Source organism: Furipterus horrens, unplaced genomic scaffold (assembly GCF_987537825.1).
Source record: "Furipterus horrens unplaced genomic scaffold, mFurHor1.1.pri manual_scaffold_13, whole genome shotgun sequence".
NCBI lineage: Eukaryota > Metazoa > Chordata > Mammalia > Chiroptera > Furipteridae > Furipterus > Furipterus horrens.
Genome location: NW_028327183.1, coordinates 35,252,009 through 35,277,719, shown reverse-complemented (window position 1 = coordinate 35,277,719; position 25,711 = coordinate 35,252,009). Strand labels below are relative to the sequence as shown.

The 25,711-nt window shown below is 40.6% G+C and overlaps 3 protein-coding genes and 1 non-coding gene across 9 annotated transcripts in view; 2 read left to right on the top strand and 2 right to left on the bottom strand.

Moving 5' to 3' along the window:
* The window catches only part of WTIP (WT1 interacting protein), a 251,559-nt gene that overhangs the window by 30,137 nt on the left and 195,711 nt on the right, over nucleotides 1-25,711 (bottom strand). The gene's annotated exons all lie outside the window — the stretch shown is intronic.
* LOC149994476 (E3 ubiquitin-protein ligase TRIM37-like) overlaps nucleotides 1-25,711 on the top strand; it is a 38,849-nt gene that overhangs the window by 840 nt on the left and 12,298 nt on the right. For 3 of the 4 annotated variants that reach the window (XM_090261329.1, XM_090261330.1, XM_090261328.1), the window contains exons 2-4: nucleotides 1,221-1,265; nucleotides 2,504-2,618; nucleotides 5,466-5,660. In XM_090261329.1, coding sequence (XP_090117455.1) covers nucleotides 1,221-1,265; nucleotides 2,504-2,618; nucleotides 5,466-5,549 — 244 coding nt within the window. In that variant the 3' untranslated portion in view covers nucleotides 5,550-5,660. Of the gene's footprint in view, nucleotides 1-1,220; nucleotides 1,266-2,503; nucleotides 2,619-5,465; nucleotides 5,661-24,159; nucleotides 24,460-25,711 lie in introns of those variants that run through there. The other variant, XM_090261327.1, reaches the window with a different exon arrangement.
* On the top strand, nucleotides 3,898-4,034 carry LOC149994478 (small nucleolar RNA SNORA42/SNORA80 family). Its single transcript, XR_016507928.1, has one exon. It is a non-coding gene; the product is annotated as a small nucleolar RNA SNORA42/SNORA80 family (small nucleolar RNA).
* Nucleotides 7,613-25,711, bottom strand: part of LOC149994475 (leucine-rich repeat-containing protein 37A3-like) — a 39,981-nt gene continuing 21,882 nt past the window's right edge. The window contains exons 7-16 of the mRNA XM_090259067.1: nucleotides 23,964-24,035; nucleotides 23,099-23,175; nucleotides 16,877-16,990; nucleotides 14,809-14,946; nucleotides 14,430-14,557; nucleotides 13,358-13,462; nucleotides 10,040-10,086; nucleotides 8,026-8,080; nucleotides 7,836-7,948; nucleotides 7,613-7,725 (exon numbers count right to left, since the gene is read on the bottom strand). Of these exons, the coding sequence (XP_090115193.1) occupies nucleotides 7,662-7,725; nucleotides 7,836-7,948; nucleotides 8,026-8,080; nucleotides 10,040-10,086; nucleotides 13,358-13,462; nucleotides 14,430-14,557; nucleotides 14,809-14,946; nucleotides 16,877-16,990; nucleotides 23,099-23,175; nucleotides 23,964-24,035 (913 nt within the window). The 3' untranslated portion in view covers nucleotides 7,613-7,661. The remainder of the gene's footprint in view (nucleotides 7,726-7,835; nucleotides 7,949-8,025; nucleotides 8,081-10,039; nucleotides 10,087-13,357; nucleotides 13,463-14,429; nucleotides 14,558-14,808; nucleotides 14,947-16,876; nucleotides 16,991-23,098; nucleotides 23,176-23,963; nucleotides 24,036-25,711) is intronic.

Genomic DNA, 25,711 nt, shown 5'->3' with positions numbered 1-25,711 from the left:
GTTGGTGTGTTATTTTCAAGAAAAGACAAGACAAACTCTCAAAGCACAAAAATCCCATCGTTGGAATAAACTTTACACGTCAGAAGTTTCGGTCATCATTACAAGGTGTTTTAATTTGATGATAAAAAATGATGATAAAAATGAGGGCTTGAATATTTAAAAAGGTCGATTCATCCCTGGCCAGTGTGGCTCAGTTGGTTGGTGTGTCATCCCGGTAACTAACCCGAAGGGTTGCAGATTCGATTCACGGTCAGGGCACATGCCTCGGTTGCAGGTTCGATCCCCGGTCCGGGTGTGTATGGGAGGCAACCAGTCGATGTTTCTCTCTCACATCAGTGTTTCTCTTTTCCTTCCTCTCTCTCTAAAAGCACTGAAAACATGTCCTCAGGTGAGGATTAAAAGAAAAGATTCAAATGTGTTTTGAACTGAGAGGTTTCAGAGTGTTTTAACAGTACAGAAAGTGTTCTTCAAAACAATTTTGAAATCCTTTTTCCTTGGAGTGATTTGATAAACTCTTAAATGTCACCTATTCTGAGCTTTGTTCTTGAGCATGCTGGGTGAGCTGCTGTTGTATCAACCTTTACTATTCTGTGTTCTTCGGAAGTTCTCTGGGAGAGTAAAGAAGTGGAGAAGGAGATCATTGCGTTTTTAATGTAGGAAAAAAGCATGTTTTTGTCCGCTTTGGGGGATTAGTTTAGTTCCATTTTAAAACCTTTTAATTATTTTTGTATTTTAAAAACATAATTCAACAAAATAAACACTTTGTTGCCTTTTCACATCAATCTTACCAACCTACGAAAGAGCTGTTTTATACCCTTAGTTCTCTCTTTATTGGAGTATTAGTAATGTTGAATCTTTTTGGTGGGAATCTGTGAGTTTCCTTTTTAATGCAGTTTATCCTACCTCTAGTTTTTTATTCAGGCCATCCCTGATTATAACAACTTTTCTCATACTTAGTACAGAAACAGATTCCTGTTGTGGTGTTTAATTGTCCCTTATTTAGCAACATTTACTGAGTCTGTGCCTGGCATTGAGCTAATATTAAGAGAGAGGAAGATATGGTTTTTGTCCTCAGGAACCTCAAGATGAAAATGGGCAGATAAAAAAAATTTATTATTCTATAAGGTAGTGCGGTCATAGCAGTGTCAATAAATTGCTGCGGGATCATGAAGGGGAAGCTTTTAATGACCTTGTTACTCATAATATTTATTTAATGACAGATTGTTCAAGATTCTGATGGAGTTTTATATGTACATACTAGAAAGGTACTTAAGGCTTTTCTGTAACTATATATAAAGATATATCTATTTTATTAAAAAAGAACGTTAAAGAATTTTATCTTGTGCTTGCTTTTGTTTTAATGGCAGAAATACTAAAAATGTGCAAGGTTGACCATGGTTTGATTAGTCATTCAAAGATACTGCTCTTGAGAAAGTCTTACTAATGTCCTGTTAGTGTATGCTGTCTGGGCGGTGTGCACTCAGGATGGTGGTTGAGTAAATCCCTCCTGCCCTCTGAGGCAGGAGTGTCCTTACGAAAAGCAGATACCTGCCGCAGATAACTGCTAGAAGGTCAGTAGATCCTTACACTAGGAAGAAAAGTGGAATGGTAGCTAACATAAGGCTGGCAAGACTGGGACTAGGATTTAGAGACTTGCAAATTAGTCTTGCCTTTTATGACTCTTTAGAAACCTCTATACGTTACTGTAATTTTTTTTCACTGTCAGTGGAGTCATGTTTGGCTGTGTAAGAAAGTAGTTTTTTTTTTTGTTTATTGTTTGCTTTTGCTTTAATAAGTATTCATTTTTTTAAAAACTACTGATAACTCCTGTCACTTATCCATTCATAGACTTTAATATAGATACTTTTTTTCCCCTTAACTATAGCTGACATATACCATATTGTGATATATGGAGAGTTTTGATTTTTAAGCTGCTGTCCGGAGGGGTCGGGATTATAGGTTATTGAAAACACGAGACCCTTTTGGAGACTGTAAAGCAGTCCTGGGTGGCTGACCTTGTAATTGATCTTTTTCCTGAGGAGCAGGGAATGTGGGAATGTGAGATGCAGGAAGGAGGGGAAAAGAGCAGGGCCGAAAACACACCACCTGTTTTGCTCGGGTCTGACCTAGTTAAGAAAAGGGAAAGGGAGCGTTAGCTTCCTCCCTCCTGCGTAGTTGGTCCTGTTCTTCCCGACTGGTGATCAACATTGAATTTCTGCCTGGTTATTGTAATAAATAGGCTTTAATAAGTTAACCATGATGAGTAATGTTAAGTCTTTAGAAAACTACAGTTTAAGTTTAGACGGCTGACTTAAAGATGACTTCAGAACCTAATTTTATTATGATTTATGAACTATATGTATAAATGGCGAATATGAGGAGCTCTGAGTTCATTTTTAACTTTGGCCTTGCAATGCAAAATTTTAGAATTTGTAGTTATAGATTCAAGGCTTGGTTGATATATTTTACTGTTTTATTTTTCACGTGCAGCTATTCTTTTAAGGTTACAGGTTCGTTCACCAACTTTCTTTCAAAGATGCTGGGACCGGCATTGGTGTATTACTCCACTGGAGGCTGCACAAACTCGCTATGTCCAACAAATCAGTAAACTTAAAGAGGTAAGCAGAAAATATGTATTTTGGTGGTTTAGTGTTTCCTTGTCTTCTTGGCCTGTTTAGCTTTGTGATTAGATTTTGGATATTTACTGCTGTTTGTAATTTTGTAGAAAAATCCAGTTATCTTGTTCTTCACGCTCACCCTCTCTGAACCTGTAATTCTCTACTGTTCAGTAGTCCCCAGTCACATGTGGCTGTGTAAACTTAACTAAAACAAAAAAAAGTCAGTTCTTTCGTTCCACTGGCCACATTTTAAAGGCGTGAATTGGGCATTGCAGGTACAAACACGTGCCTCACTGCGTACCGTTGTGTGGCCGCGCTGCTGCATTGCGTCCCTGCGCTTCTCTCGGGCGTCTGTGTCCGCCTCACCCCCCGGGCTGTCCTGAGTTTAGGGGACTCAGCGTGGTAGGAAACCTGACAGTTACCGTCTTCAGTGCACACCGTTGGTGAATTGAACCCTGGGGAGCATCAGGTAATTAATTTTCGTTTTACAGCGTTGGACTAAATTATGTAGGAACATTCCTTTCTGCCAATGGAAAGTGAGGTGGGGTGGAAGGTTGGAAGTGCCAGGGGCGGCTAATAGGTGACGGAGGAAGGTGTAAGTAAGCACGTGCTTTCGGGGATGTTCCCGTTAAATGTGCTGTTTAAAGCCCCTCTATTTATATAGAGTTTACTAACTGTATGTGTACGTGGGGCCTGGTAGGAGAAGGATGAGAATAAATTGGGGAGTTTTGCATTGTCATAGATCCCCCGTTAGCAAAAGGCAGCAGGTTGTGAGGGAGATGGTCCAAGAAATGGTTTTACGAACATACGAATATATTGTTTTATTTAAGTATTCTTTTTGCCCTGGCTGCTATGGCTCAGTGGATTGAGTACCAGCCTGCGAACCAAAGGGTCACCAGTTCGATTCCCAGTCAGGGCACATGCCTGCGTTGCAGGCCAGGTCCCCAGTTGGGGACGTGCAAGAGGCAGCCACACATTGATGTTTGTCTCCCTCTCGTTCTCCCTCCCTTCCCCTCTCTCTAAAAATAAATAAGTAAAATCTTAAGAAGAAGAAAAAAGTCAAGTAGATCAGTGCGACATTTTAGCAGGATTAATCTGGCCTGGCGCAGGGAGGAGCCTGTAACTGATACATTTGCTTTGTTATGAGATGTTTGATATTTTCTTCGTGTGCTTCAAGAGCAGTTATCTGCTTTTAAGTTTCAGTAGCTTCACTCTTTATAGCCCAAAGCTCTTAGCAGCCCAAACTCTCCCCCCACAGAATAAAGAAATGGGATATATTGCCTGGTAATGGATTTATGGTGGGCCCGTCTCTGTGGGCCTCTCATAGTGCACCCAGGCCAGAGCACATCGCAGCCTCGAACCGCTGCCCAGCCTCCGTATCTGTGGGCTGTGAGCACCGAGGGGGGTTGTACAGTGTGAGAAATGAAAAGAGTAAAAAATTAAAAAGAAACTGGATATAGTCATAGCCTAGGATGCTGCATAGAAAGATAGATGAATCTTATAAACATAATGTTAAACAAAGACGCCGGATATAAGAGCACATCCATACCTTACTTTACGTTTATATAAATTTCAAAAACAGGCAAAAATAACCTATGGTATTGAACTCAGAGATTACCTTGGGGAGGAAGGTTAACGAGCAATTTGAGGTGTGGGGGAGGTTCTGTGGTGCCAGTTCTTGGGGAGCACTCATTAGGCTGTGTACATTGGTCTCAGACACACACCCACACCCCACACCCCACAATGATGGCAGCTTTAGCTCTGAGAGAGGGAGACTGAAACAGATGCTAAAGCCTTTGATGCCCGTGGGTGAACAGCATAGTGGGCAGAGAGGATGGGGACACGGGAGTGAGGGCGCAGAGAGGGCTTAAAGCACAAAGGAAAGGAGTTTTTGCTCGTCGGTGAGAATAACGGCCTGGAAGGTAATGAGGAGCAGGGGACTGGTGGCACTCCTTTCTGTACTGGGGGTTCATTTAACACAGACAACTCCTACATTTAAAGAACCAGGTATCAGGGCATTAGATACCACAGAGCGGGCTTATGACCTTACTTACTTACTACTCAGAGTCACCTGAGCAGGTTTTTGGAAAAAAAGGTCCTGGATCTCACTCCAGTATTTTCATTCAATACATCTGATGTGGAGCCCAGGAATCTCTAATTTAAAAAACTCCTCCAACTGATTGATATGCAGCCTGATTTGACAACTCCCTAAAAAGGAAGTGTTAAGAAAGAGTTTTGTGGTGGAAGGAGATATTTTTTGGCCAGTTTTAGCAGGAGTTCTGGTGGGTACTGAGGCTGGGAAGAAAAATTGGTAATGGAACAATTATTCTTAGAAGAGGAAGAAGTAGGAAAAGGGGACATCATGAGGATGTGACTGTAGATGAAAAACATGTCAGTATTTAGCCTGAATCTTCTGAATAATCAAACTTTTCTCTTAAGTTGCTTCCTGTCGCATTTCTTTGAAACACTCATAAATAAATAGTCAGAACTCAATTATTTTATGTTATTGTTACAATGCCTACTTTTAAGACTTTTCTTTGGGTAACATTTTAAATGTTGTGTTTCTTTAGAGTATATTTAAGTTGCTTTAATAAAGGTCAATTTTAACCAATATTTTCATACTTACTATTTGCTAGGCATTGTAGGAGGCACTAGAGAAAAGTCAGGTGGTTTCCTTGGTTTAAAGCTTAGTTCAGTATAGGTGATAGAACAAGCTGGAAAAGTCTCCAGGTCTTTTATACAGTTTGCTGTCCAAAGACCTGGAGAAGATCCGTGTTTGCTTTGTCTGTTAAGCCTACTTAAGTTTGTGCAAGTATGTAGCATGCATTTTCTGTCTTTCTCTTGCAGGCAATAACCAGGGCTATGTGGGTGCCAGTAGCCGAATGTCGAGAAGAGCACATGTATGCTCCGCTGCTACCACTGGTTTATTAGACCTTGATCCCATCATTTTAATACGTTTGTTGGACCTAAAGGACCGGAGCAGTATGGAAAACCTATGGGGCTTACAGCCTCGCCCACCTGCTTCACTGTTGCAGCCCACAGGTAAAATACCAACGTGGTTTCCTTTTTTGTGTGGTTCCCCAAAAGAACTCATATTTTAATCCAAGTACATCATCTAATTGTTGGAATATAGTATGTTTCTGTAGCAAATTGATTTTTCGTTGTAAGTCATAAAATGACATTAATCAAATTCATTTTCTATTATTATTTTCTATTATCAAAGGTGTTTTGTGCAAAAACGTCAAAGTGCCTGAAAGGCTTTTTTTCGCATTTGTTCCGAAAGAGGTTTTTTTAAAATACGATTTGCCCTGTAAATTGTATATGTAATTGACAGTTTGATCCATGTGAAGTACAGTTTACATCTTTGTGAATGGACTTAGTTTTGCAGGCTTCATGAAGACCATAATTTCCAAGTGGAATTGTCTAAATTGAATATAGAAAAAGATGGTTTACTCTTACTTTGATGTTCAGTAGCCTAGAAACCTCTACCAGTTTGTTGGAGTGTTTTAAGTGCAAAGGTTATTTGTTGAAGAGAAAGTAATTTGTGTTACTGTAACACAGTGTATGCACACGTATGAGAGGGGTAGGCAGAGTCCGACTCTGAAACTCTAGGGCTTAGTCATTTTCAAGAGCTAAGGATTTACTTTTAAATCACACATTTGAAAGAACCAAATTTTTGTTGGAAAGCTTTTAAAAATATGCTGAACATTTTCATACCTTCTTAACCAATAGTATTGTACAGATTAAGTCAGTGGTTTGGAACACTGATTTTAATGCATCTTTAAAGGAGTGCAGCTCCCTACTCTTGCGGGAACACCGCTGTTGCTTATGAAGACTAAGGGTAATGTTTCTTATGGAAGTGCGAAGTTTATTTTAATTCAAGTCCACAGCCTGGGAAGAGATGTTTCCTTCCAAGATAAGGAAGAAACAGCACACATTAAATTCTTAAGTGGTGCCTTCTCTAGAGCTGCTTCCCCGTGACTCCAAACCTTAAGCTGTGGATGGGCTTCAGGTGTGACACTCTGGGAGTCGAACAAATCTTTGAGGACAGGAGGAGCAGGAATGGGTGTTTCTGGTGCATCAGACCTCCAGGGCAAGGCAGAGCCACGTGGTCGGAGGGTCTGAGGTGGGTGCTGCTTGTTCACATAGGTGAACGTGTGGAAGGCGGGCAGCGCAGCACACAGCAGCTCGTGGGAGAGGATTTCTGCACTAGAGATCTGTGTGTGTGTGTGTGTAAGAAAGGGGCGAGGGGGGCATCAGCTGAGGTCCGTCACTTTTTTTGGGGGGGGGCTCCTCTTCACCCCCATAACTTTGTATTTTATCTTTACGATTTTTAACCTGTTTTCTTTGAATAAGGAGCACCGTCATATTCCTTAACACGGTGAAGGTACAAGAACCTTGAAGCGATTACTGCTCTCACGCGTTCTTCTTTGCTCTGTCTCTCCAGCATCTCCCTGCTGCCTAGGCAACAGCTGGGAATTTTTTAAATTAAAAAGATAAAAACAAAATAACTAAGTGGTAAGGGTGGAGAACCCGCTACACCAAGACAGGGCACACATTTGCGCGTAAGTTTAAGGGAGAAGACAGGCCCCACCGTGAAGACAGGCTCAGGGCTCCAAATATTCTGACAGACCTAAGACCTGATGATGGGGGGCCCCAATGGGGTCAAGGATGTTGTACATAACTGGCACTTGGTGAGCCAGGGGCCAGAGCACCCAGATGAATTGTTATTTGACTTAATAACCCACAGCCCTGGAGAAGGATGTGTTTTCCAGTTCTCGGGGACTGACAGTATTGGGGGTCACGGGGGAGAGGAGCCCCTCTTCACCGTTGTTTGACCACACTGCTGCTTGAGGAAGTGCTGGCTACCCCAGGAGTCCTACTTCAGCCTTGCTTTTCTTGCTTATGGCTCGTGCTATTTGTGTATATATCTATTTATCTATTTACATTTTAATTCCTTCCCTCATGGCTAGAGGTGGTTACGAATGTACACATTTTAAGAGAAAAAAATTTATTGGTGACTGGTTCACTCTGGCAGGAGTATCAGGTTTCACTTTCTATTGCAACTGAATCCAAGGCTGCAGAGCTGGAGGCTTCCTCCGTCTCCCTGGGGAGGGAAGAAGAAGGTCAAAGCTTTTCCCTCTTGAAAGGGACAAGGAAACTATTCATTATTTCCTCCTTTTAGACAGAAATTCTAAATAGTTCCCAGTCATTTACATGTTGTCTGAAAGCTCCTCCCCAGCAGATGAACCCTTGGCATGCAGCTTCTGTGCCTCCTCTTTCTCAAAAGGGCCATATGCACCCCTCAGCCGGCTCCAGAAACCGCCCTCCTAGAAAACAGACAGGGAAACGTGAATTCTGTCACCCGCTTTGTCCCGCCACAGTGCTTGATCCTCCTGACATTTACCTCCATCTTGCTTTCCGCCGATCGGGCCTTACGCAGCAGTCCTGAGAAAAAGCCCCTTGGAGGAAAACGCATACCAACAATTAGTGATTTATCCCTGGCCTTATTAGGACTAAATGGGTACCTGGGTCCACACTCACAGGCAAAATCACTACAGACCTGGGACCTTGGAAATGATTCCTTGGACACTGGGCTTCCAGGGGTTCTCTGTGTCTGTTTAAAATGTCCCTGCCATGTCTCTGGGGTGACCTCTGTGTGCGGCTTGGCATGGAGTACAGGCAGGGTTTTCAGCCCCACTCACTTTCTTGGCCCTTGGCCAAGCGCCCTGAAATGTTTCGGGGGAAAAATGCACTGCCATGTTAGGCAGAAGCAGTTTACTCGCTCCAGAAGCATTTCACATCCGTCCCATTCAGACTTAATCCCACATGTACCCTTTGCTGGGGGTGAGGGTGCGGGTAAGAAGGTGCTTTTAACTTTCTACTGCTTTATCCTATAAGTTAAACCACACAACTAAATGCCTGAGTCCAAATAGCAAAGTTAGCTAAGTTAGCTAGCTTGCTGACTTCCGTACTGCAGGCTGTCACTGCTGAGTGAGTTGTGAAATCAGCTTAGAAGTCACAACCAGCACTAGAATACAAAATATTCTTTTTGACTGAAACAGAATAGAAAAATATCAGAGTGCATAATGATTCTGTTTTAGAAACGACTTATGTCTGTGCGGGACGTGCGTACTGAGCTCTGACATAAAGCGTAGCTCACAGCCCAAGCACGGGGTAATCAATGGAGAGTCCCCAGCTGGAAAGGCACCATCTTCTTTCTGACACTCACTAGCACTGTGACCTCTTCTCTGTTTCCTTCTTATTAAAGGAAAAGACAAACTACTGTGTAAGGTCTCTCCCAGTTAAAACTCTATGAGGTTGGGATGAAGGCAAGAGAGAGAGTAGGGGCCTGAAAACCAGGAGGACGGGAAGGGAAGTTTCCTGCCACCTTACAGGAAGGACTCATACAGTCTGCCTTTCGTCAGCCTTGAAGGAGACCAGCGCCTTCACCCTAAGGCCACGTGGCTTTCCCTGTCCCTTCCCCAGAGCTCCCACCACCAGCAGGAACAGGTACAACCAAGACCTCCCCCTTTGCTCCCTGTTTCCTTAAAGGACCAGTGACAGCAGATGCACCTGTGCCGGTCACGCTCTCTATCAGCTTTGGCTACGGAGCTCATTTTGCAAAGTCCCGGCAAAGCATCAGAGTTAACAAGTGTTCTTTCCAAACTTAGTGGTTTCCTCAGTGTAAAATGAGACTGAGGTAGAGTTCTAAGTTCTCCTCTAGTTCTTTCTTTCTTTCTTTTTTTTCTTTTAACTTTTCTTAGCATTTATTTTATGATAAATTTACTCCCAAGCTTTTGTTTCTTCAGTTTCTTCCGGCAATTTTTATCTTTTCTTTTCTGTGTAACCTCCTCTTCTGGTTCAGGACCAATCTGCTCTTTTTCAGGGAGGAGCGTCTCAGTGCGGCAGGCCTGAGAGCCGTGTGTGGGTTAACGCACCGTGAGCGCCGTAAGCTCTGCGCTGTATCTTGGGAGCTTTGCTCACCTGGGTGTGCTCAATGCCCAGAGAGTCTGCACCTCAACCCTTAAGTTCGCACTACTCTCTGCATTTTAAGCATGTGCAGCAAAAACGTAGCACTTTTTGGGGGCACCAGACTGCACCCAGCCCCAATCTTTGGCCTTGGGCACACCTACCAACTCCACTATTGTAAACAGAATGGCACACATTGCTTCTGTAAAGTAACATCCTTTAGCTGCTTGGTGGCTTTTCAGAGACACATACCCTTGATGGCCTGGCAGTTTCCCAAGTGTTCTCAATGTGAACATGAATATTTAAAACTCTTGATTTGCATGATTGTGTGGGGTTTTCTGGGTCAAATGAGTAGCGAACCATTTTCAGAGGTCACCTCGGGCCACTTCCAGGAAGAAGCTCCTCTAGTTTTAAAATCCTACTTTAAAAACTGTCAGACTAATATTTACCGTGGCTTTCCTTCTTTATTGTCCTCAGATGTTCTTCTGCGACAAATCTGTTTTAGGAAGACAACAACATCACAGTTATTCATCACAGTGACCACAGTCTCTAAATCTTTATTTGTTCCCTTCTAAGTAAGGTGATAACTTTCTTGAGGACATGGATTTGTTGAATATCCTTTGACTCTCCTTCCATAGGCCTTAAGTTAGGGTCTTGCAGGGAGCTGGCAGTGTGTTTCATTGGCTGCTTTGGATAACATTCAGCGGGTAATCCCTAATGAAAGCTCTTAGAAGTAGGAAAATAAAAGAAAAATGTCTCCCAGAAACAACAAAGCGGCTTTGTTTTAAGGTCAAGAACAAGAGTAGGATGCCTGTTATTACTGCTACTATTCATCATTGTTGAGGAGGTCCTACTCAATTTAATAAGAAAAGTGAAGTACTGGAAAGAGACAAAACGCATGTGCATAGGAGATGATGCCAAATCTAAAACTGCAAGAGCGTCGACTAAAATTTTAATGTCAAGTAAGATGATAATTCAGTAAGTAAATCCAAAATCAAATGATCAATACGCAAACCTCAAGCGTTTTCCCACGTACTAGAAAAGACTAATTAAAAATGAAAGAAAGATCCCACTTATAATATCAATAAAAATGCACCAAGTACCTAAAAACGGACTTAACAAAAAATGTGTAAGACCTATGTGATCAAAACATTAAAACTCTTCTGAAGGACATTAGGAAGAATACACGACGTGAAGATACTGTGTTCCTAGAATGTTGTAGAGATGTCCATTCTCTTCAAATGGACCTACCAATGTAATGCAATCTATTCAAATTCCAAGAGAGTTTTTAAACAAAACCTGGCCAGCTGGTATTTGGTAAAGAAAATATGCAGGAATAGCTACAAAATGTATGAAAAAGAAGATAAAAAAGCAGGAGCTTACCTTACCAGACATCAAAATGTGTTATAAAGAAAGTGGAATTACATAGTGATACTGCTACTGGTACCAAAAAAAAAAGATCACTAGATCAACAGACTAGAGTCCAAAGAGAGTCTTTTAGATCAGGAAAGAAAGAATGAGTCATTCAATAAAAGATTTTAAAACGATTATATCTTCATGGGGGAAAACAGTCAACCACACTAAAAACAAAACCAATACTAGACAGATTTTTTTAAAAATTATGAATAAAAGAAATATTATAAAAAGGACTAAAAGACAATATCAGAGACTACTTTCATGCCATGAGGTAAAGGGCTCGCTAACGAAACGCATACCCCATAAGCCATGAGATGATTGGCAGACAGGGTGACAGACTGTCAACACACATCCTGCTCCTCACAGCCCTTGCCCTCTTCTCCCCTTGATTGTTTCCTTCCTGTTGATTTATGGAAGTCCTTTGATATTAAATATCTTCATCCTTTCAGTGGTTTTCATTGAATTTCAAAATTTCAGATATTCCTCAGTGTCATTGTCTTTAAGCAGACAGAAGAGTCAGGCAAACCATCCTCAAAAAGCTTATCACCTCAGTGGGGAGAGGAAATAATTAAACCACATAATCAAACACAAATGTGAGATTAAACTACATAGAAATTAAATGCATTATAGGAGTTTACAGAAATTCCAAAAAAACAAAGGCCATATGCCCCCTGGAGATGTAGAGGGTATTGTCTGGGCAATGGCCAGTGACTTCTTCCCAGAGGCCTTGGCAAGTTGCCCCCATGCTAGTCCCCAGCTCCTAGGCTCAGAAATCAGACTCTTCACCAAGAGAGGGCTCACTTCTTCCGATCGGGGTAGTCTCACCTTGTCAATACTGCAGTGCTAATAAAAAATCGGAATGCCAAGATTATGGCCTGACCAAGAGAATTAATGTGCTCCGCAGACAACATCTGTGTCTACACGATCAGGGAAATACGCTCTGTGGAGCTAGGCCACGTGGCACACAGAAGCACAGTCAGAAGGCTGTTTGGGGAGACCAGAATTAGAACACTAGGAATCAGCTGAATCCTGTGTTCAAAAGAAAAGACTGAATGAGCTGCGTCCATGCGTCTCCCCAACAGGCACAGCCTGGCTAGTGGGCCGGACTCTGCACATCTGCTGCCTGAGCTGCCATGTCTACTCTTAGGCACTGCTAGGGTGGGCAGTGCCCATGTCAGACTCTCCCTCACCTTTTCTCTGCCTTTACTGCTGACCGACCCTCCGTAGATAGCCATTAGCAGTTACACATCCAGCCAGGTTTTACTCAAGTCTGGTAGACCAGGACGCCAACTGGTCCGTACCCATCTCTGTTCTGCTGTATGATGTGTTTGACTTGGTATTTCTCTCTTGGGGAGCTACCTTATAAAAACTTACCATATTTTTAAGTTCTCAGGGGAGGGGAATGCCTCACTACTGCCCACGCCCCAGAAGAGTGATAAATCTCACAGAAGAAGTAGGACTAGCAGGGCTGAAATAGGAACTTGAGCTGCCTTTGGGAGATTCATAGGACTTGGAGCACAGGCGGAGCAAAATAAGGGAATTTTAGATGGACAAAGGCAGAAACAAAAGTAGAAATGGGCATGCTGTGGCTAGGTTATGGTGGGGGGCTGCCATGACCATTGAAAATGTAAACAAGGTATTAGGTTGGGTTAGTAGGGTAGTCAAGACTGTCAGCTAGTTATATCACTTTTAATGTTAGCACCTGCCTGTTGGGAAAATAAACCGTTGTGTAATTGAAGAAAAGGCACACAGGCAAGCTCCAGGAACAGGTGACTGTAAATACGACATGCTTTAGAGAGGCCTGATGCAGGATTTAGTTTGCAGTGTTTTAACTGAACCTATTTACACCATGCTTTTTACACACTGGAGAAGAAAGCTGCTAAGTAAAATAATAAATTGAAAGGATCACACTTCCATCTTTTAGCCATGTTCTTTTTGCCAGGATGACATAACTATGAAGGTGGAGATTCTATATCTCTCCTCATTTCAGCCAAGGAAAGAAATCAGTGGTAGAAAGAGTGATTGGTAATACATCAAATCAACATCATCCATTTTGAGTTGAAGAAATTTTGCTGTCATGTCAACTCTGGCCTATCATGAGTTCTCAAAATAGCACAGTGGCTTGTTATCTTGATTTCAGTTCCACAGAGATCTCTGGGAGTGGGCTTCCTTTAAAAATCTCTGGAGTATAATGTGTAATAAAATAATAAAGCATATCTCAGCATTCATGACTAAAGGATAATATCAAGGAGGAGTAGGTGGGAAAGTGGTTTTGATTTTCAGTTTGTGGGTTCTGACTCTATTCTAAAGACAGACTGTATTTTGGGAAGCTGAATGAACCGTTGTCTTACCAAAATGAGACAGGCAATTAGAAAATATAATGTTACAACTACAGTAACAAGAATGGCCAAAAGGAGTTTCTTCTCGGAGCCATATCCTGGCACATTTTTGATGACCTTAAAAGAGAAAAAAGAATTAAAAAAAAACAGAGATGGAAAAGATAAAAATAACTATTCTTAAGCTGTTGCTAAATAGCTAACTATCCTTTAGTACTCTAAAATCCCACTCTTTCAGTTGAATGGTATATGAGGAGGGACCCCCAAAAAACCCAGAATATATTTATAAAATATTGTGTATTTATCCTTACATGCTTAAACTTCAGTCCCCTTCAGAGTACTCTCTATTTGATGCAGTGCACCTATTGAGACGTTTTTTCCACTGCTCACAACAGTTTTTGAACTCGTTGATTTTGATGCCTTTTAGTGCTTCTGCCGTTTTTTTTGTTTCATCAATTCCACATTGGCAAAACAAATCCCTTTGAGGAATTTTTCATCCAGGGAAACACAAAAAGTCACTCGGGGCAAGACTGGGTGAATACGGGGTGTGGGGTGCGGGGGTCATGCCATTTTTGCCCAGAGCGGCTGAACACTCAGCAAGGTGTGGGCAGGTGCGCTTGTAAATTACCCATCAACGATGCTGAAAAAGTCTTCAAAAAAAATTCAGTGAAGCCTAACACAGCCTCTCACAACAAAACGAGCTGGTACACTCTTACAGATGGGTTTCTAGAATACTCCCCTAGTGGAGGAAACCTGTACTACAAGGGGACCGCCCTTTCAGAAGACAATTCTGGGTTTTTTGGGGTTCCCTCTTGTATAGGTTCTTAAAGAGCATACCGTATCTAACGTGTTATGCAATCTTAGTGTTAGCATTTTCTTGTGCAATTTATTTAGCTTGTGTGTTAGGTCCTCTTAGCATCGACCCCAGGAACAGTGGCACAACTGTCTAAATGCGCAGTGTTCGCCAAAGTCACATGGCTGAGACAAGAGACAGTCTGGGCGCCTCTGGTCTTCCTACCTCAGTGCTTTCATGGCAGGTCCTCACTGACTCACGGCCCAAGCCTTGTGCCTCAGGAGCTGTCCTTACCTCATGTGGCTCCTGCTCTTCCTCTTCACCCTGGGCTCCTCCCTTCTCAACTTTCCATTCATTCATATTCCAATCTGCGTTGGAGATGTTTGCTTTTTGTTGCTCAGTAAAAAACTCTTTCAATAGATCTGTTCCAAAAAATAGTTTCCTCAATTTATTTTTGTAACTTGAATTGTAAAATTTAGATTTAAGAAGGATCCCTCTATTGTTTTTCAAATGACTCAGGGGCATACCTCCATCCTGTACATTTGAAAAAGGGAGTTTAATGAATGGTAATAACATTGATTTTACATCTGCTTTTTAATCTCCAAGAAATAAGGCAGTCTGTACTGTAGTGCCCTAATGGCATCACTGTTATCATTAAAGTCTAGCTGCTTACCCAGAATGGCTGACAATTTCTTCTCCTTTTGGCCTGAGGAGGCCTTTCCCAGCTCAATTGTCAGCTCAGTGCTGGTGTTCTTATTCCGATATTGTAATCCTCTTATGATAGAGCCTTCTGCATTTGTTAAATGTTCATCTGTCAAAAAAGAAGAGACCACTTTTGATAATGAAGGACTCATGAGACAGCTTTCTGTCAGTGCAAAGCCCTACATCCCAGTCAAATAAATTGGGAATCAGCAAATATCAGTGTTGTTGAGAGAGGAGAAAAATAACCCCCAACTTAAACCTGATTGGCGACACAACAAAAGGAGAAAAGGTATGTTTTTAAAGGGCATTATTGACTCAGAACATTCCATAGTGTGAGATAGAGCAACTATATTTAGGATGATTCCCTTGATCCCCAGGGGCCCATTGCCAGGTACTGAAGAAAAACCAAGGCTGGAAGACCCCACTCAGTTACACTCTGCAGATCTACTGCGATTCCTCCCGTTCATGGTCCCCATCCTGTCCTGCTCAGATGCAGAGGGAGCACAAGGCTTCCTCCCTCCACCTCTTCGTGTGCTCGTGTTCTTGCTACCATCACGGGTGAGCATGATTAAAACCCACGCACGGCTAACAGGTCTTCATCTGGACATGCCCTTCTCCACTTACCCACCAAAGCATCAGCTTGGTCACTGCTTTCATACATCCCCGCCCCCAGAACAGAAGGCTCTATACAGAAAAATAACTCTTGCTCTGTGCTTACATTTAGGCACGCATCTGGAATGTGGGTTAATAGACTTGGCAGGTTGTGTGCCACTGTGGATTGTTCAATACATCTATGGAGTAATACTTTGGGGTCCTAAAGTACAGAAGGGAAAAGGCAGCTGTTGTCAGATGCCTACTTTCCTTAACATTCATGTCTTTTCTTCTATTTTTGGCTTTACTTGGGGAACCATCCAAAGCTTCTGACTGCATAAAGGTCAAGTGTATCATTGTGCAATTGGGTTTCCATTCCAGAAGAATGAAAGTGTTGCTGGTGAAGGTGAGGGTCAAAGAAGGAGTCGAGGGTCCCCAAAGGGGGAGCTTGTGGAGCCCCAAAATGAAAGCCAGAGACCTGGGCACTAGGTGACAGCCCTTAACACTCTCTAATTTTGTTTTTACTCTCCTGGCAAAGGAGATTAAAATGCCTATTCTGCCCACCTTTGGGGTAGAGGGGAGTAATATAATGGGCCAAAAAGTTGTATTTGAAAAATGGGCCACACACTCTTTATGTAAGTAGCACAGCGTTATTATTTATGATGCGCCCCAGATCACTGCCAGAGACCCACATTCACGCTGTCTAGGCATGAAAGCACATTTTGGAAGTTATCAAATAGGTGCCAATAAGCCTAATTTGGAGAAAAATACCTAAAAGCACCCAAGTGTTTGGTGGATAGAAAACCGTGAGCTTCGGAGCAAGTTCAGAGCTAGACAGTCTAAGAATACAAGAGGCCTCCCACCCGGTACAAGGATTTGGTAGTAGCTTCTGCTAATAAAACCAGAAACTCTCAGTTTCCAAATAAAATTTTCATTAAAAAGCATCACTCAAACTCTTTTTATAAAATTGCAAATATAAACAAAATAAAAACACATCTCTACCTGTCCAATGAGGCAAAGCACAAATGAGGCCTAACACATCCAAAACGCGTTTACAAACTGTGACATTGACCAGCAAGTTCTCATTTGGACGGAAAGCACCAAACTGAGCACAGCGTGCGCCATGTGTTCATTACTGTTAATCCCCTGCCCCCTTCCTTTCTCTTTTTCCTTCATCTAACTTTTAGCAAGGAAGCAATTCTCAGAAATATAGGGAGTTAAACTCTGGATGAATGAATAAAAATAACACGGTGACCTTATTTGTTTAAAAACTTACCATCACTGGGACAACTGTAATAGAACAACAGTTTTAAAAAGAAACAAAAACAGCAACAACAGCAAACCTTCAAAAGGTATTTCCAAAGGAAAAATACTTACCATCATCAATTAAAAATTAAAACAAATAAAATGAAAATTAAAGAATTTACCACTGGGCAATTCAGACTCACCACAAGCTGGGCGTGTCTGACAGTCAGCAGGGCAGTGCAATTTCACTCTCTGGCCGACGCGCTCAATGTTATCTCTGAATTTGCAGAGGCAGCAGGCCAGATCATGAGGGAGGACCCTATACATGGAAAGAAAGAAAATTAACTTATTGGCAGAAAAGTTATTTGAGCGGGTAGAAGAGGTGGGCAGAGGCTACCAGAGGGCTGTGCAAAGAAGAGCAGTGGGGGCTGATCACCTGAACAGCGTGGTGAGCATCAGCTGGCCCTTGGTGATTCTTTTGGTAATCCTCACTGGGGAACATGCTTACTGATTTTATTTAGAGAGAAGGGAAGGGAGGGAGAGAGAGAAGGAGAGAAAACATCTGTGTGAGAGAGAAACTAACTGGGAATGTCAGCCAAACCCTACGGTGGCTGGAAATGGACCCGCGACCTTTCTGTTTACAGGAAGACTCTCCAACTGACTGAGCCACACCAGCCAGGGCACTATTTGTTCTTCTTGAATATTGTCAATAAATTGAGGAGAGGACAGAAGAGTAAGAATGGCAGTGGGTATAGTATGCCTAGACTAAAGGTGATAGGCACTAGAATCGGATGACACTGATCTGTAGTTTTAATTCAGATGTATCTCCTTCTCCCAACCCAGAAGTCTCACTTTGGGTGGAGAGTACACTAGGAGGGGGAAAACTTCTAAGAAGACTCTGGATAAGTCTGCAACTTATAAATCCCTAATTGTGAGTGGTAAATGTATTAGAAATTACTCTGGGCATAAAGAAAAACATGGTGTAGTTAAATAGGAGCAGATTGCATTGGGCAAATCTGGGCAATATGAACATTCAAAAGAATAATGATAATAAAGTATAACAATTTAAAGAAGAGCACAAGAGTTCACAATGATACTCAAAAATAAAAGAGGTAAACTATTTATAGAATAATTTCAGCTAATAAATGTAGTAGGAATAATACAATTAGAAAAATAGTGTCACTTTGTAACCACCAATGTAGTAATAGATCAGACACAAATTATTACTGATGCACAGTTGGGTAAAATGTTAAAAGAGTAAAATGGTCACTGATCTTAAAGCATCATTCCACAGATTATTAATTACCAAGGGAAAAATAACTTTACAATGGGAGGAATCTGGAAAATACCATGTTCACCAAATCATCAAATTTAGCATTATAGGCTACTTGAAATGATGAGGTAGAAAGGATGCATCACCTGTGTAGTATTCTTTCCAAAATATTTTACTTTGAATCTAATCATGAGCAAACAGACAAATCCAGACTATGGGACAATTCATAAGACAACCATCTTAAGACACATCAAAAATGCCAGTGTCATAAGAGACAAAAAATAAAAAGGGTAGATAAATGTTTTAGATTAAAGGAAACAAAGATATGTGATGCCTGATCTTTGATTCGATTCTGGATCAAAACAAAACAGACGTAAAAAATATTATTTTGGCAGGGGGGAGAATATAACTGGCTTTAGACCAAGGTGGGATCAATTTAACCTGCCTAAAACAATTTAAAAACCAGACAAAATATATGTAACAACAGTTTTCAAGAAATTGAAATTCAGATAATGAAGGACAGTGACTCCCAAGAGATAGGAAACAAATTAAGTAAGCCCTGTGATGCATTGTTCTAGCTTACTGCTCTTGAGCTTCCAGGTCATGATGTAAGGAAGAAAAAACCCACACACAGACTGGTTAACTCCCTAAGGGATGGATATGAGAGTCGGGGGAAACCAAGGTGACTAGAATGTACAATGCAGAATACTAGTTAAGAAAAGAGGTGCACAGACAAGCCCTCTGGGGATATGCAGACAGATCTCTTGAGTATTCAACAAAGTACTGGTTGGAGCCTGTGTGTGAAGAGTTGTTTGAGCCCAGGAAGAGAACCACTTAAAAGGATTAGAGAGAAGAATAACTGGATATCACCCAGTGTTAGGAATAGTGCCTGCTCCAAGAAGCTAGGGATTAAAAACTACGGTGTCTAAATGAAAAAGACACTGAATGCGGGATAAATGGTAATGGGGGAAAGATGCAATAAATAAATAAATACAAACACCAAAAACAACAAGAAAAAGACACTGGGTAGGATTACTGGCGTATTAGACACTGCAGAAGAAGAAAAGACCAGTGACTTTTAAAATGTAGCAATACAAACTATAGAAAATGAAACGCAAAGAGAAACAAAATAACAAAGATGAACAGAGCCGCAGTGAGCTGTGCAACAACAGGTGGCCTAATGTATGTGCGCTTAAAGTCCACGGAAGGGAGGAGACATAAAAATCTGCATAAAAGCCCCAAATTGTTCCAATTGGTGAACACCGAACACTCACAGATCCAAGAAGGGCAATGAACTCCATGCATAAGAATTATGCCCAAAACTCTACGGAAGCACATCGTAATCTTATTGCTCAAAACAAGCAATAAAGAGAAAATATTAAAATCAGCCCAAGGGGTGAGGGGAAACTATATAAGAAGAACAAAGATAAAAATTACAGATTTTTTTTTGTTGGAAATAATGTAAGCCAAAACTCCCAGTGCAAAAAAGTCTTTGAGGTAGTCAAGTGGGGAAGGGGACCCGACAACTATCAAGCTAGAAATCTCTACCCATGACCTTTCAAAAGCAAAAGCAAAATAAAGACTCTCAGACAAAAGCTGAAGAAATTTACCACTAGTAGGTTTGCACTGTAAGAAATGTTAAAGGAGGTCGTTCTCAGCAAAAGAAAAATGTTACCAGATGGAAATACAGATTATTACAAGAGACTGAAGAACACGTAAATTGCTAATGACTTAGGTGAATATGTAAGATTTTTCTTATTAAATATCTTCATAGATAATTGATTATTTAAACACAAAATATAGTGTGGCGTTTATAATGTAAGTAAAAGTAAAATGTATTGAAAACAATAGCAAAGGCCAGGAGGGACAAATGGAAATACACTATTGCAAGGTTCTTATACCACTAATGAAACTACAAAATATCATTGGAAGATAGACTGTGATAAGGTAAAGATGTATACTATAAACCATTGAGCAATCACTAAAATAACAAAATCTGAGCTATAGCTTTCTAGCCCACAAAGGAAAGAAAATACGCAAATGTACTCAATGCAAAAGCACAAATGAAAAGAAAGAAAAAAACAACAACAAGCAAACAGATGGGACAAATAAAAAATAGCAAGACAGTAGATTTAAATGTAATTGCATCCATCATTACATTAATTGGAAATGGTCTAATACAACTTCAATAGAAAGAAACACATAGGCTAAAAGGATAGAAAATATACTATGCTAACACTAACCAAAAGAAAGCTGGAGTGACGATATTTCCATAAGACAAAGTCAATGTCAAAGCATATTACCATGGATAAAGGAGGCTATTTCATCAAAATAAATATGTCAAATAATGAAGACATAACCTAGAAACTTATATCCCCGATAACAGAGCTTAAAAATAGATGAAGGAAAGTGAGAATGACCAGGAGAAACAAACAAATCCACAATTATAATTGGATACTTCAACATTTTTGTTTCAGTAATTGACAGAACAAGAAGATAGAAAATCAAGGATATAGAAGACTAGAAGAACACTATCCACCTACGTGATGTGTATAAGACACTCCTCCCCAAATCAGCAGAATGTACACTTTTTTTAAGTGGACGCATAAGATTTGCCAAAATAGACCATATTCTGTCCTACTACCAAAATTTACTGGCTATAAAATCAGTTTCAGTACATTTAAAAGGATTTTAGTCATTCAATATACGTTCTCTAACAAAAGTGCAAGTAAATCAGAAATTAACAGATCTATAAGAAAAAAGTCCACAGTTTTGAGAACTAAAAAACACGCTTCTGAATAACCCTGTGGGTGAAAGAAAAAAATCATAAGGGAAATTAAAAACTATTTTGAACCGACTGATACGGAAAACATGAGATGTCAACATGTGGGATGTTGCTAAAGCAATACTCAGCTTCTGCAGCTTCCATCTTAAGAAACCAGAGAAAAGACTTCAGGTCAAGTTGGATGTATAGGTAGACCTGTTTCAGCAGCCCCTTGCACGAGCATAAGAAAGATCACAACTATCCTCAAAACAAAAAACACCCAGAACTGTCAGAAAATTGAACTGCATGGAAGTCCGACAACCAACGATTTAAAGGAGCCATATTCATCCAGATGGGTAGGAGGGGTGGAGCCGGGGAGCCAGGATGGAAAGGACACAGTGTGGTACCGGTGAGGTGGCACCAGTGGTTGGCAGAACAGGCAGTCCTACATTCATGTGTGGCGCATTAAGATCGGGTGATCCCTGTTCAAGGCCAGACTGCGCAGCCCAGGGCTCCAGCACCAGAAAAATAAAGCCTAATAATTTCTGGCTATAAATACCAGAGCGGGTTGGGTGGCAGAAGAAACCATCCATCATTCAGGAGAGTCTGCTTAGAGGGCCCCCACAGTCCTAGAACGCACTCAAACCCACCCACTCTGGGAACCACCACCATTGCAACAGGTAGAGGGGTGCCAGTGGGTGAAGTGACTGGAAGCAGGGTGAGTGCAGAGCAAGCCTCCAGCAGCCAGGCAGCGGCGTTGTCCCCTCTCTGACACCTCCTCCACAAAGAGAGCCACAAAGTGGTGAAATGGGTTGCCCCGCCTGGGCAAATACCCAAGGCTCCGCCCCATACAACTTAACAGATGTGCTAAGACACGGAGTCAAAGCAGCTCTACCTAATACACAGAAACAAACAGGGAGGCTGCCAGATTGAGGAAACAAAGAAATATGGTTCAAATGAAAGAACAGAACAAAACTCCAGGAAAAGAACTAAACAAAATGGAGATAGCCAACCTATCCGATGCAGAGTTCAAAACACGTGATCAGGATGCTCAGAGAACTCACTGAGTACAACAAAAGCATAAGGGAAGAAATGAAGGCTACACTAAGTGAGATAAAGAAAAATCCACAGGGAATCAACAGTGAAGGGAAGGAAGCCAGGGTTCAAATCAACAATTTGGAACATAAGGAAGAAATCAACAGTCAACCAGAAGAGAATGAAGAAATATGGAAGTCAAAAAAGTGAAGAGACCTGGCTGCTGTGGCTCAGTGGATTGAGTGTCGGCCTGCGAGCCGTGTCACTGGTTCGATTCCCAGTCAGGGCACATGACTAGGTTGCACGTCAGGTCCCCAGTTGGGGGTGTGAGTGAGAGGCAACCACACAGTGATGTTTTCCTCCCTCTCTTTCTCCTTTCCCCTCTCTCTAAAATTAAAATAAACAAATAAATAAATTATTATTATTTTAAATGAACAGAGAATAAGAAAACTCTGGGACACCTCCAAAAGTACCAACATCCGAATCATAGGGATGCCAGAAGCAGAAGAGGAAGAGCAAGAAATTGAAAGTCTATTTGAAAAAATAATGAAAGTAAACTTCCCTAATTTGGCAAAGGAAATAGACATACAAGTCCAGGAAGCACAGAGAGTCCCGAACAAGTCCGACCCAAAGAAGACCACACCAAGATACATCATCATTAAAATGCTAAGTGTTAAAGGTAAAGAGAGAATATGAAAAGCAGAGTTACCTATACAGGAGTTCCCTTAAGTCTGTCAGCTGATTTCTCAAAAGAAACTTTGCAGGCAAGAAGGGACTGGCAAGAAGTATTCAAAGCAATGAGAAACAAGGACCAAAACCAAGATTACTCTATCCAGCAAAGCTATCATTTAGACTGGTAGGACCAAAAAAAAAAAGTAGAAACAACTCAAACGTACATTAACTGATGACTGCTTAAACAGACTGGTATCTTCACACAACTGGAAAACTACACAGCAATAAAAAGGAATTAACTACTCATAGATGCAATAACATGAAGGAATTTCAAAAGGATTGCGCTAACTGAAAGAAGCCAACACAAAAGGCTACACTCTGTATGATTTCATTTATAAGAGACTCTGGGAAAGGCCAGACTATTGTGACAAGAATCAGATTGGTACTTGCCAGGGACTAATGGTAGGAGGAGGAACTGATTGCAAAAAATCATGAGGAGCCTTTTCAGTATGACAAAAGTATTCTGTATCTCAAATATCACGGTGGCACATAACTACACATTTCTCAAAACTCACTAAACTGTATACTTTAAAAGAGTGAATTTTATTAAATAAAATCCGACTTAAGAAAATAAGGCATACCTAAAAGAACTAAGTGAAAATAAATATAAGAAAAATCAACTTAGTTTTTCCAAATTAATATTCATCATGAGGATGCTCTCAACTGTTGTAAGTGGCACATATGTTTTTCCCAGGTCTCTGAAGGAGAAAGTCCAAATGTGCATCGAGTGAACCCAAAGACAAAATTCTGCACTTAAAAGGACACTTAATATCTGCTTACTTCAGTTCTGGCTTCTTTGTCAAGCCAGCTCAAAAGTTTACTTGCCATAGATCATAATTTCAGAGAGCTCTTCTTGGAGATATTTAAATTTACTTGCATCATCAAATTAATGATGTTGGTGAACAGTACAATCTTTTTTTTTTTTTTTTTTACCATTATTCTACTTCTCATTCTCAGTAGCATTCACTTCATTACTCTTTAAAAAATATATAATGTACAAATTATTCCTTTTTCCTTTCTGGGATCAATGGCGTTTCTCCATGCTTCTCAAGTTACATATCAGTATGTGTTCTTTAACACTGCTCCCTTTCTCTGCTGGCTACCTGCATTCTCTCTTAATCGTTTTTCTGTGCCAATAACTTTGTTTTTTTCAATAGGGAAAGATTTTTTTTTTAATATTTTAAAATTTATTTTTAGAGAGAGGGGAAGAGAGGGAGAGAAACATCAATTTGTAGCTGCCTCTCACGCAGGCCCAACTGGGGACCTGGCCTGCAACTCAGGCATGTGCCCTGACTGGGAAGAGCCGGCGGCACTTTGGTTCTCAGGCCAGTGCTCAATCCACTGAGCCACACCAGCCAGGGCCACTGTGCCAATAACTTCTATGCAATAAACCAGTTATAATTTAAATTACGACTTTTTAGTAAAAAAAAAAAGTAGAAAAAAGCAGAAGTCATCTCATGAACCAAGAGATTGTCGCAATACTTACAGATGTTTTAATGCTGGCAATTTAAAAAGATAGGGATCGTCAAGACTTGTCAAAGGATTATCACTGAGGATTCTGAAAAAAATGCAATAGAATAAAAATTATCTGCATTTTCAATAATTACCATGAAACTTTATATTCATTTTGTTGGTACAAAACTAGAAGGTTAAAAAATATTACTTTCTGTCTTTGCTTATAGATCACCCAGAGAATCTGTAAAGCACTCTTTGTTGGGAACTACCCATGTCTCTAAATGATAAAGTGGGGAAGAGAATTTTAAAAACAAAGAAGAAGAGGAGGAGGAGGAGGAAGAAGAGGAAGAAAAGTGGACAGCAAAGAAAAAAATATGCCAAAGACCTTTCAGATGGAAAACCCTGGAAGTGACTATGCTGACAGGAGGCTCTTGCTCTACAGAAAATACCTACTGTAGCATCCTCGATAATTCAAGTTGCTTTTCTTTCATGTACAGAAATTTTTTTAAATTCCAGTATAAACCACCCAGTTAAAAATAAAAATAAGACAAACTCCTTGGGTGTAGAGCTAAAGAAGGGAAAAGTCTAAGAGGAGCTGGTAAAAACCACACTCCCATCACATACTCCCATGTGTATTCTTGTATCACAAGCTTCCTTACATATCATGTAATCACCTGTTTACCTGTCAATGTCTTGGACCGTTAGTGCCGAAAATTTTCTAGGTATTTAATAAATGTTTGTTTAATAAATAAATAACATTTTAACTACATATGAATAAAATGAACAAGTGTGTATTTTGACGAAACTTTTTTTTCCAAATGCTGAAATAAATTTTATTCTCGACTATTTAAAACAGGCAAAACAAACAAAAATAAGAAAGAAAAGAAAGTCTGATTTTAGGTTAACTCTTCTCAAGAATCATTAGTGTAACCCTCACAATAATCTTACTGATAAATATTATTACCCGATTTTACAAGTGGGGAAACCGAGGTACAGAGAGGTTGTATTACTGGTCCTAGGTCATCAAGCTAGTAAGAAGCAGAGGTAGCATTTGAACCCAATTCTGACTCCAAAGCCTGTTTAACTTCTATGAAGAAAAGGGGTTTAAAATAACTGGTAATTTAACTTTACTTATGAGACCACTAAATAAAGAAATACATTTTCAAATTTCATGTACCCATCTGGGAGACTCTCAATGAGAAATTACATGTTCTGTTTTTATTTGTTTCCTAATCATCGCCCACGATTAAATATTTAACTAATGTATAGTCAAGTTTAAAACCATGTTGTAGGCAAATTAGTAAAAATGGTGAAGTAAGGACACCCAAAAATTCATTTCTAAAAAAGCAACAAAAAATACAACTGGAAAAAATACTCAATTTTTTTTTAACTGAAAAATTTAACCAGCAAGCTTGCAGGAATCCAGGGAACATTTATTCAAGAAAAGTGATTAGTTTCTGTAAGATCAGTGATCTGTGTTGCTTTAATTCTTCTTAGACCTTTGTTCTCCATCCCAGGAGTAACCTCGAAAAACAGCCCACATGACCAGTACCACAGGGAGCAGAATGGAATACAATCTCATTCCCAAAGAACTGTCTGGTAGTTCCCTGAAGACTCACTTAAAAGGTTTGTCTTTGACCTGACTGAGAGCTAGGTAGTGCCAAAAGCCTCTCCTCAGGGGCAATTTTGTGAAAACAATTGCAGGTAAATGTTTTAACAGGGCAGCTGCTGAGGCAACAGATAACAGTTGGTGCAAAATTTTTAAAAAAAGCCTAACAA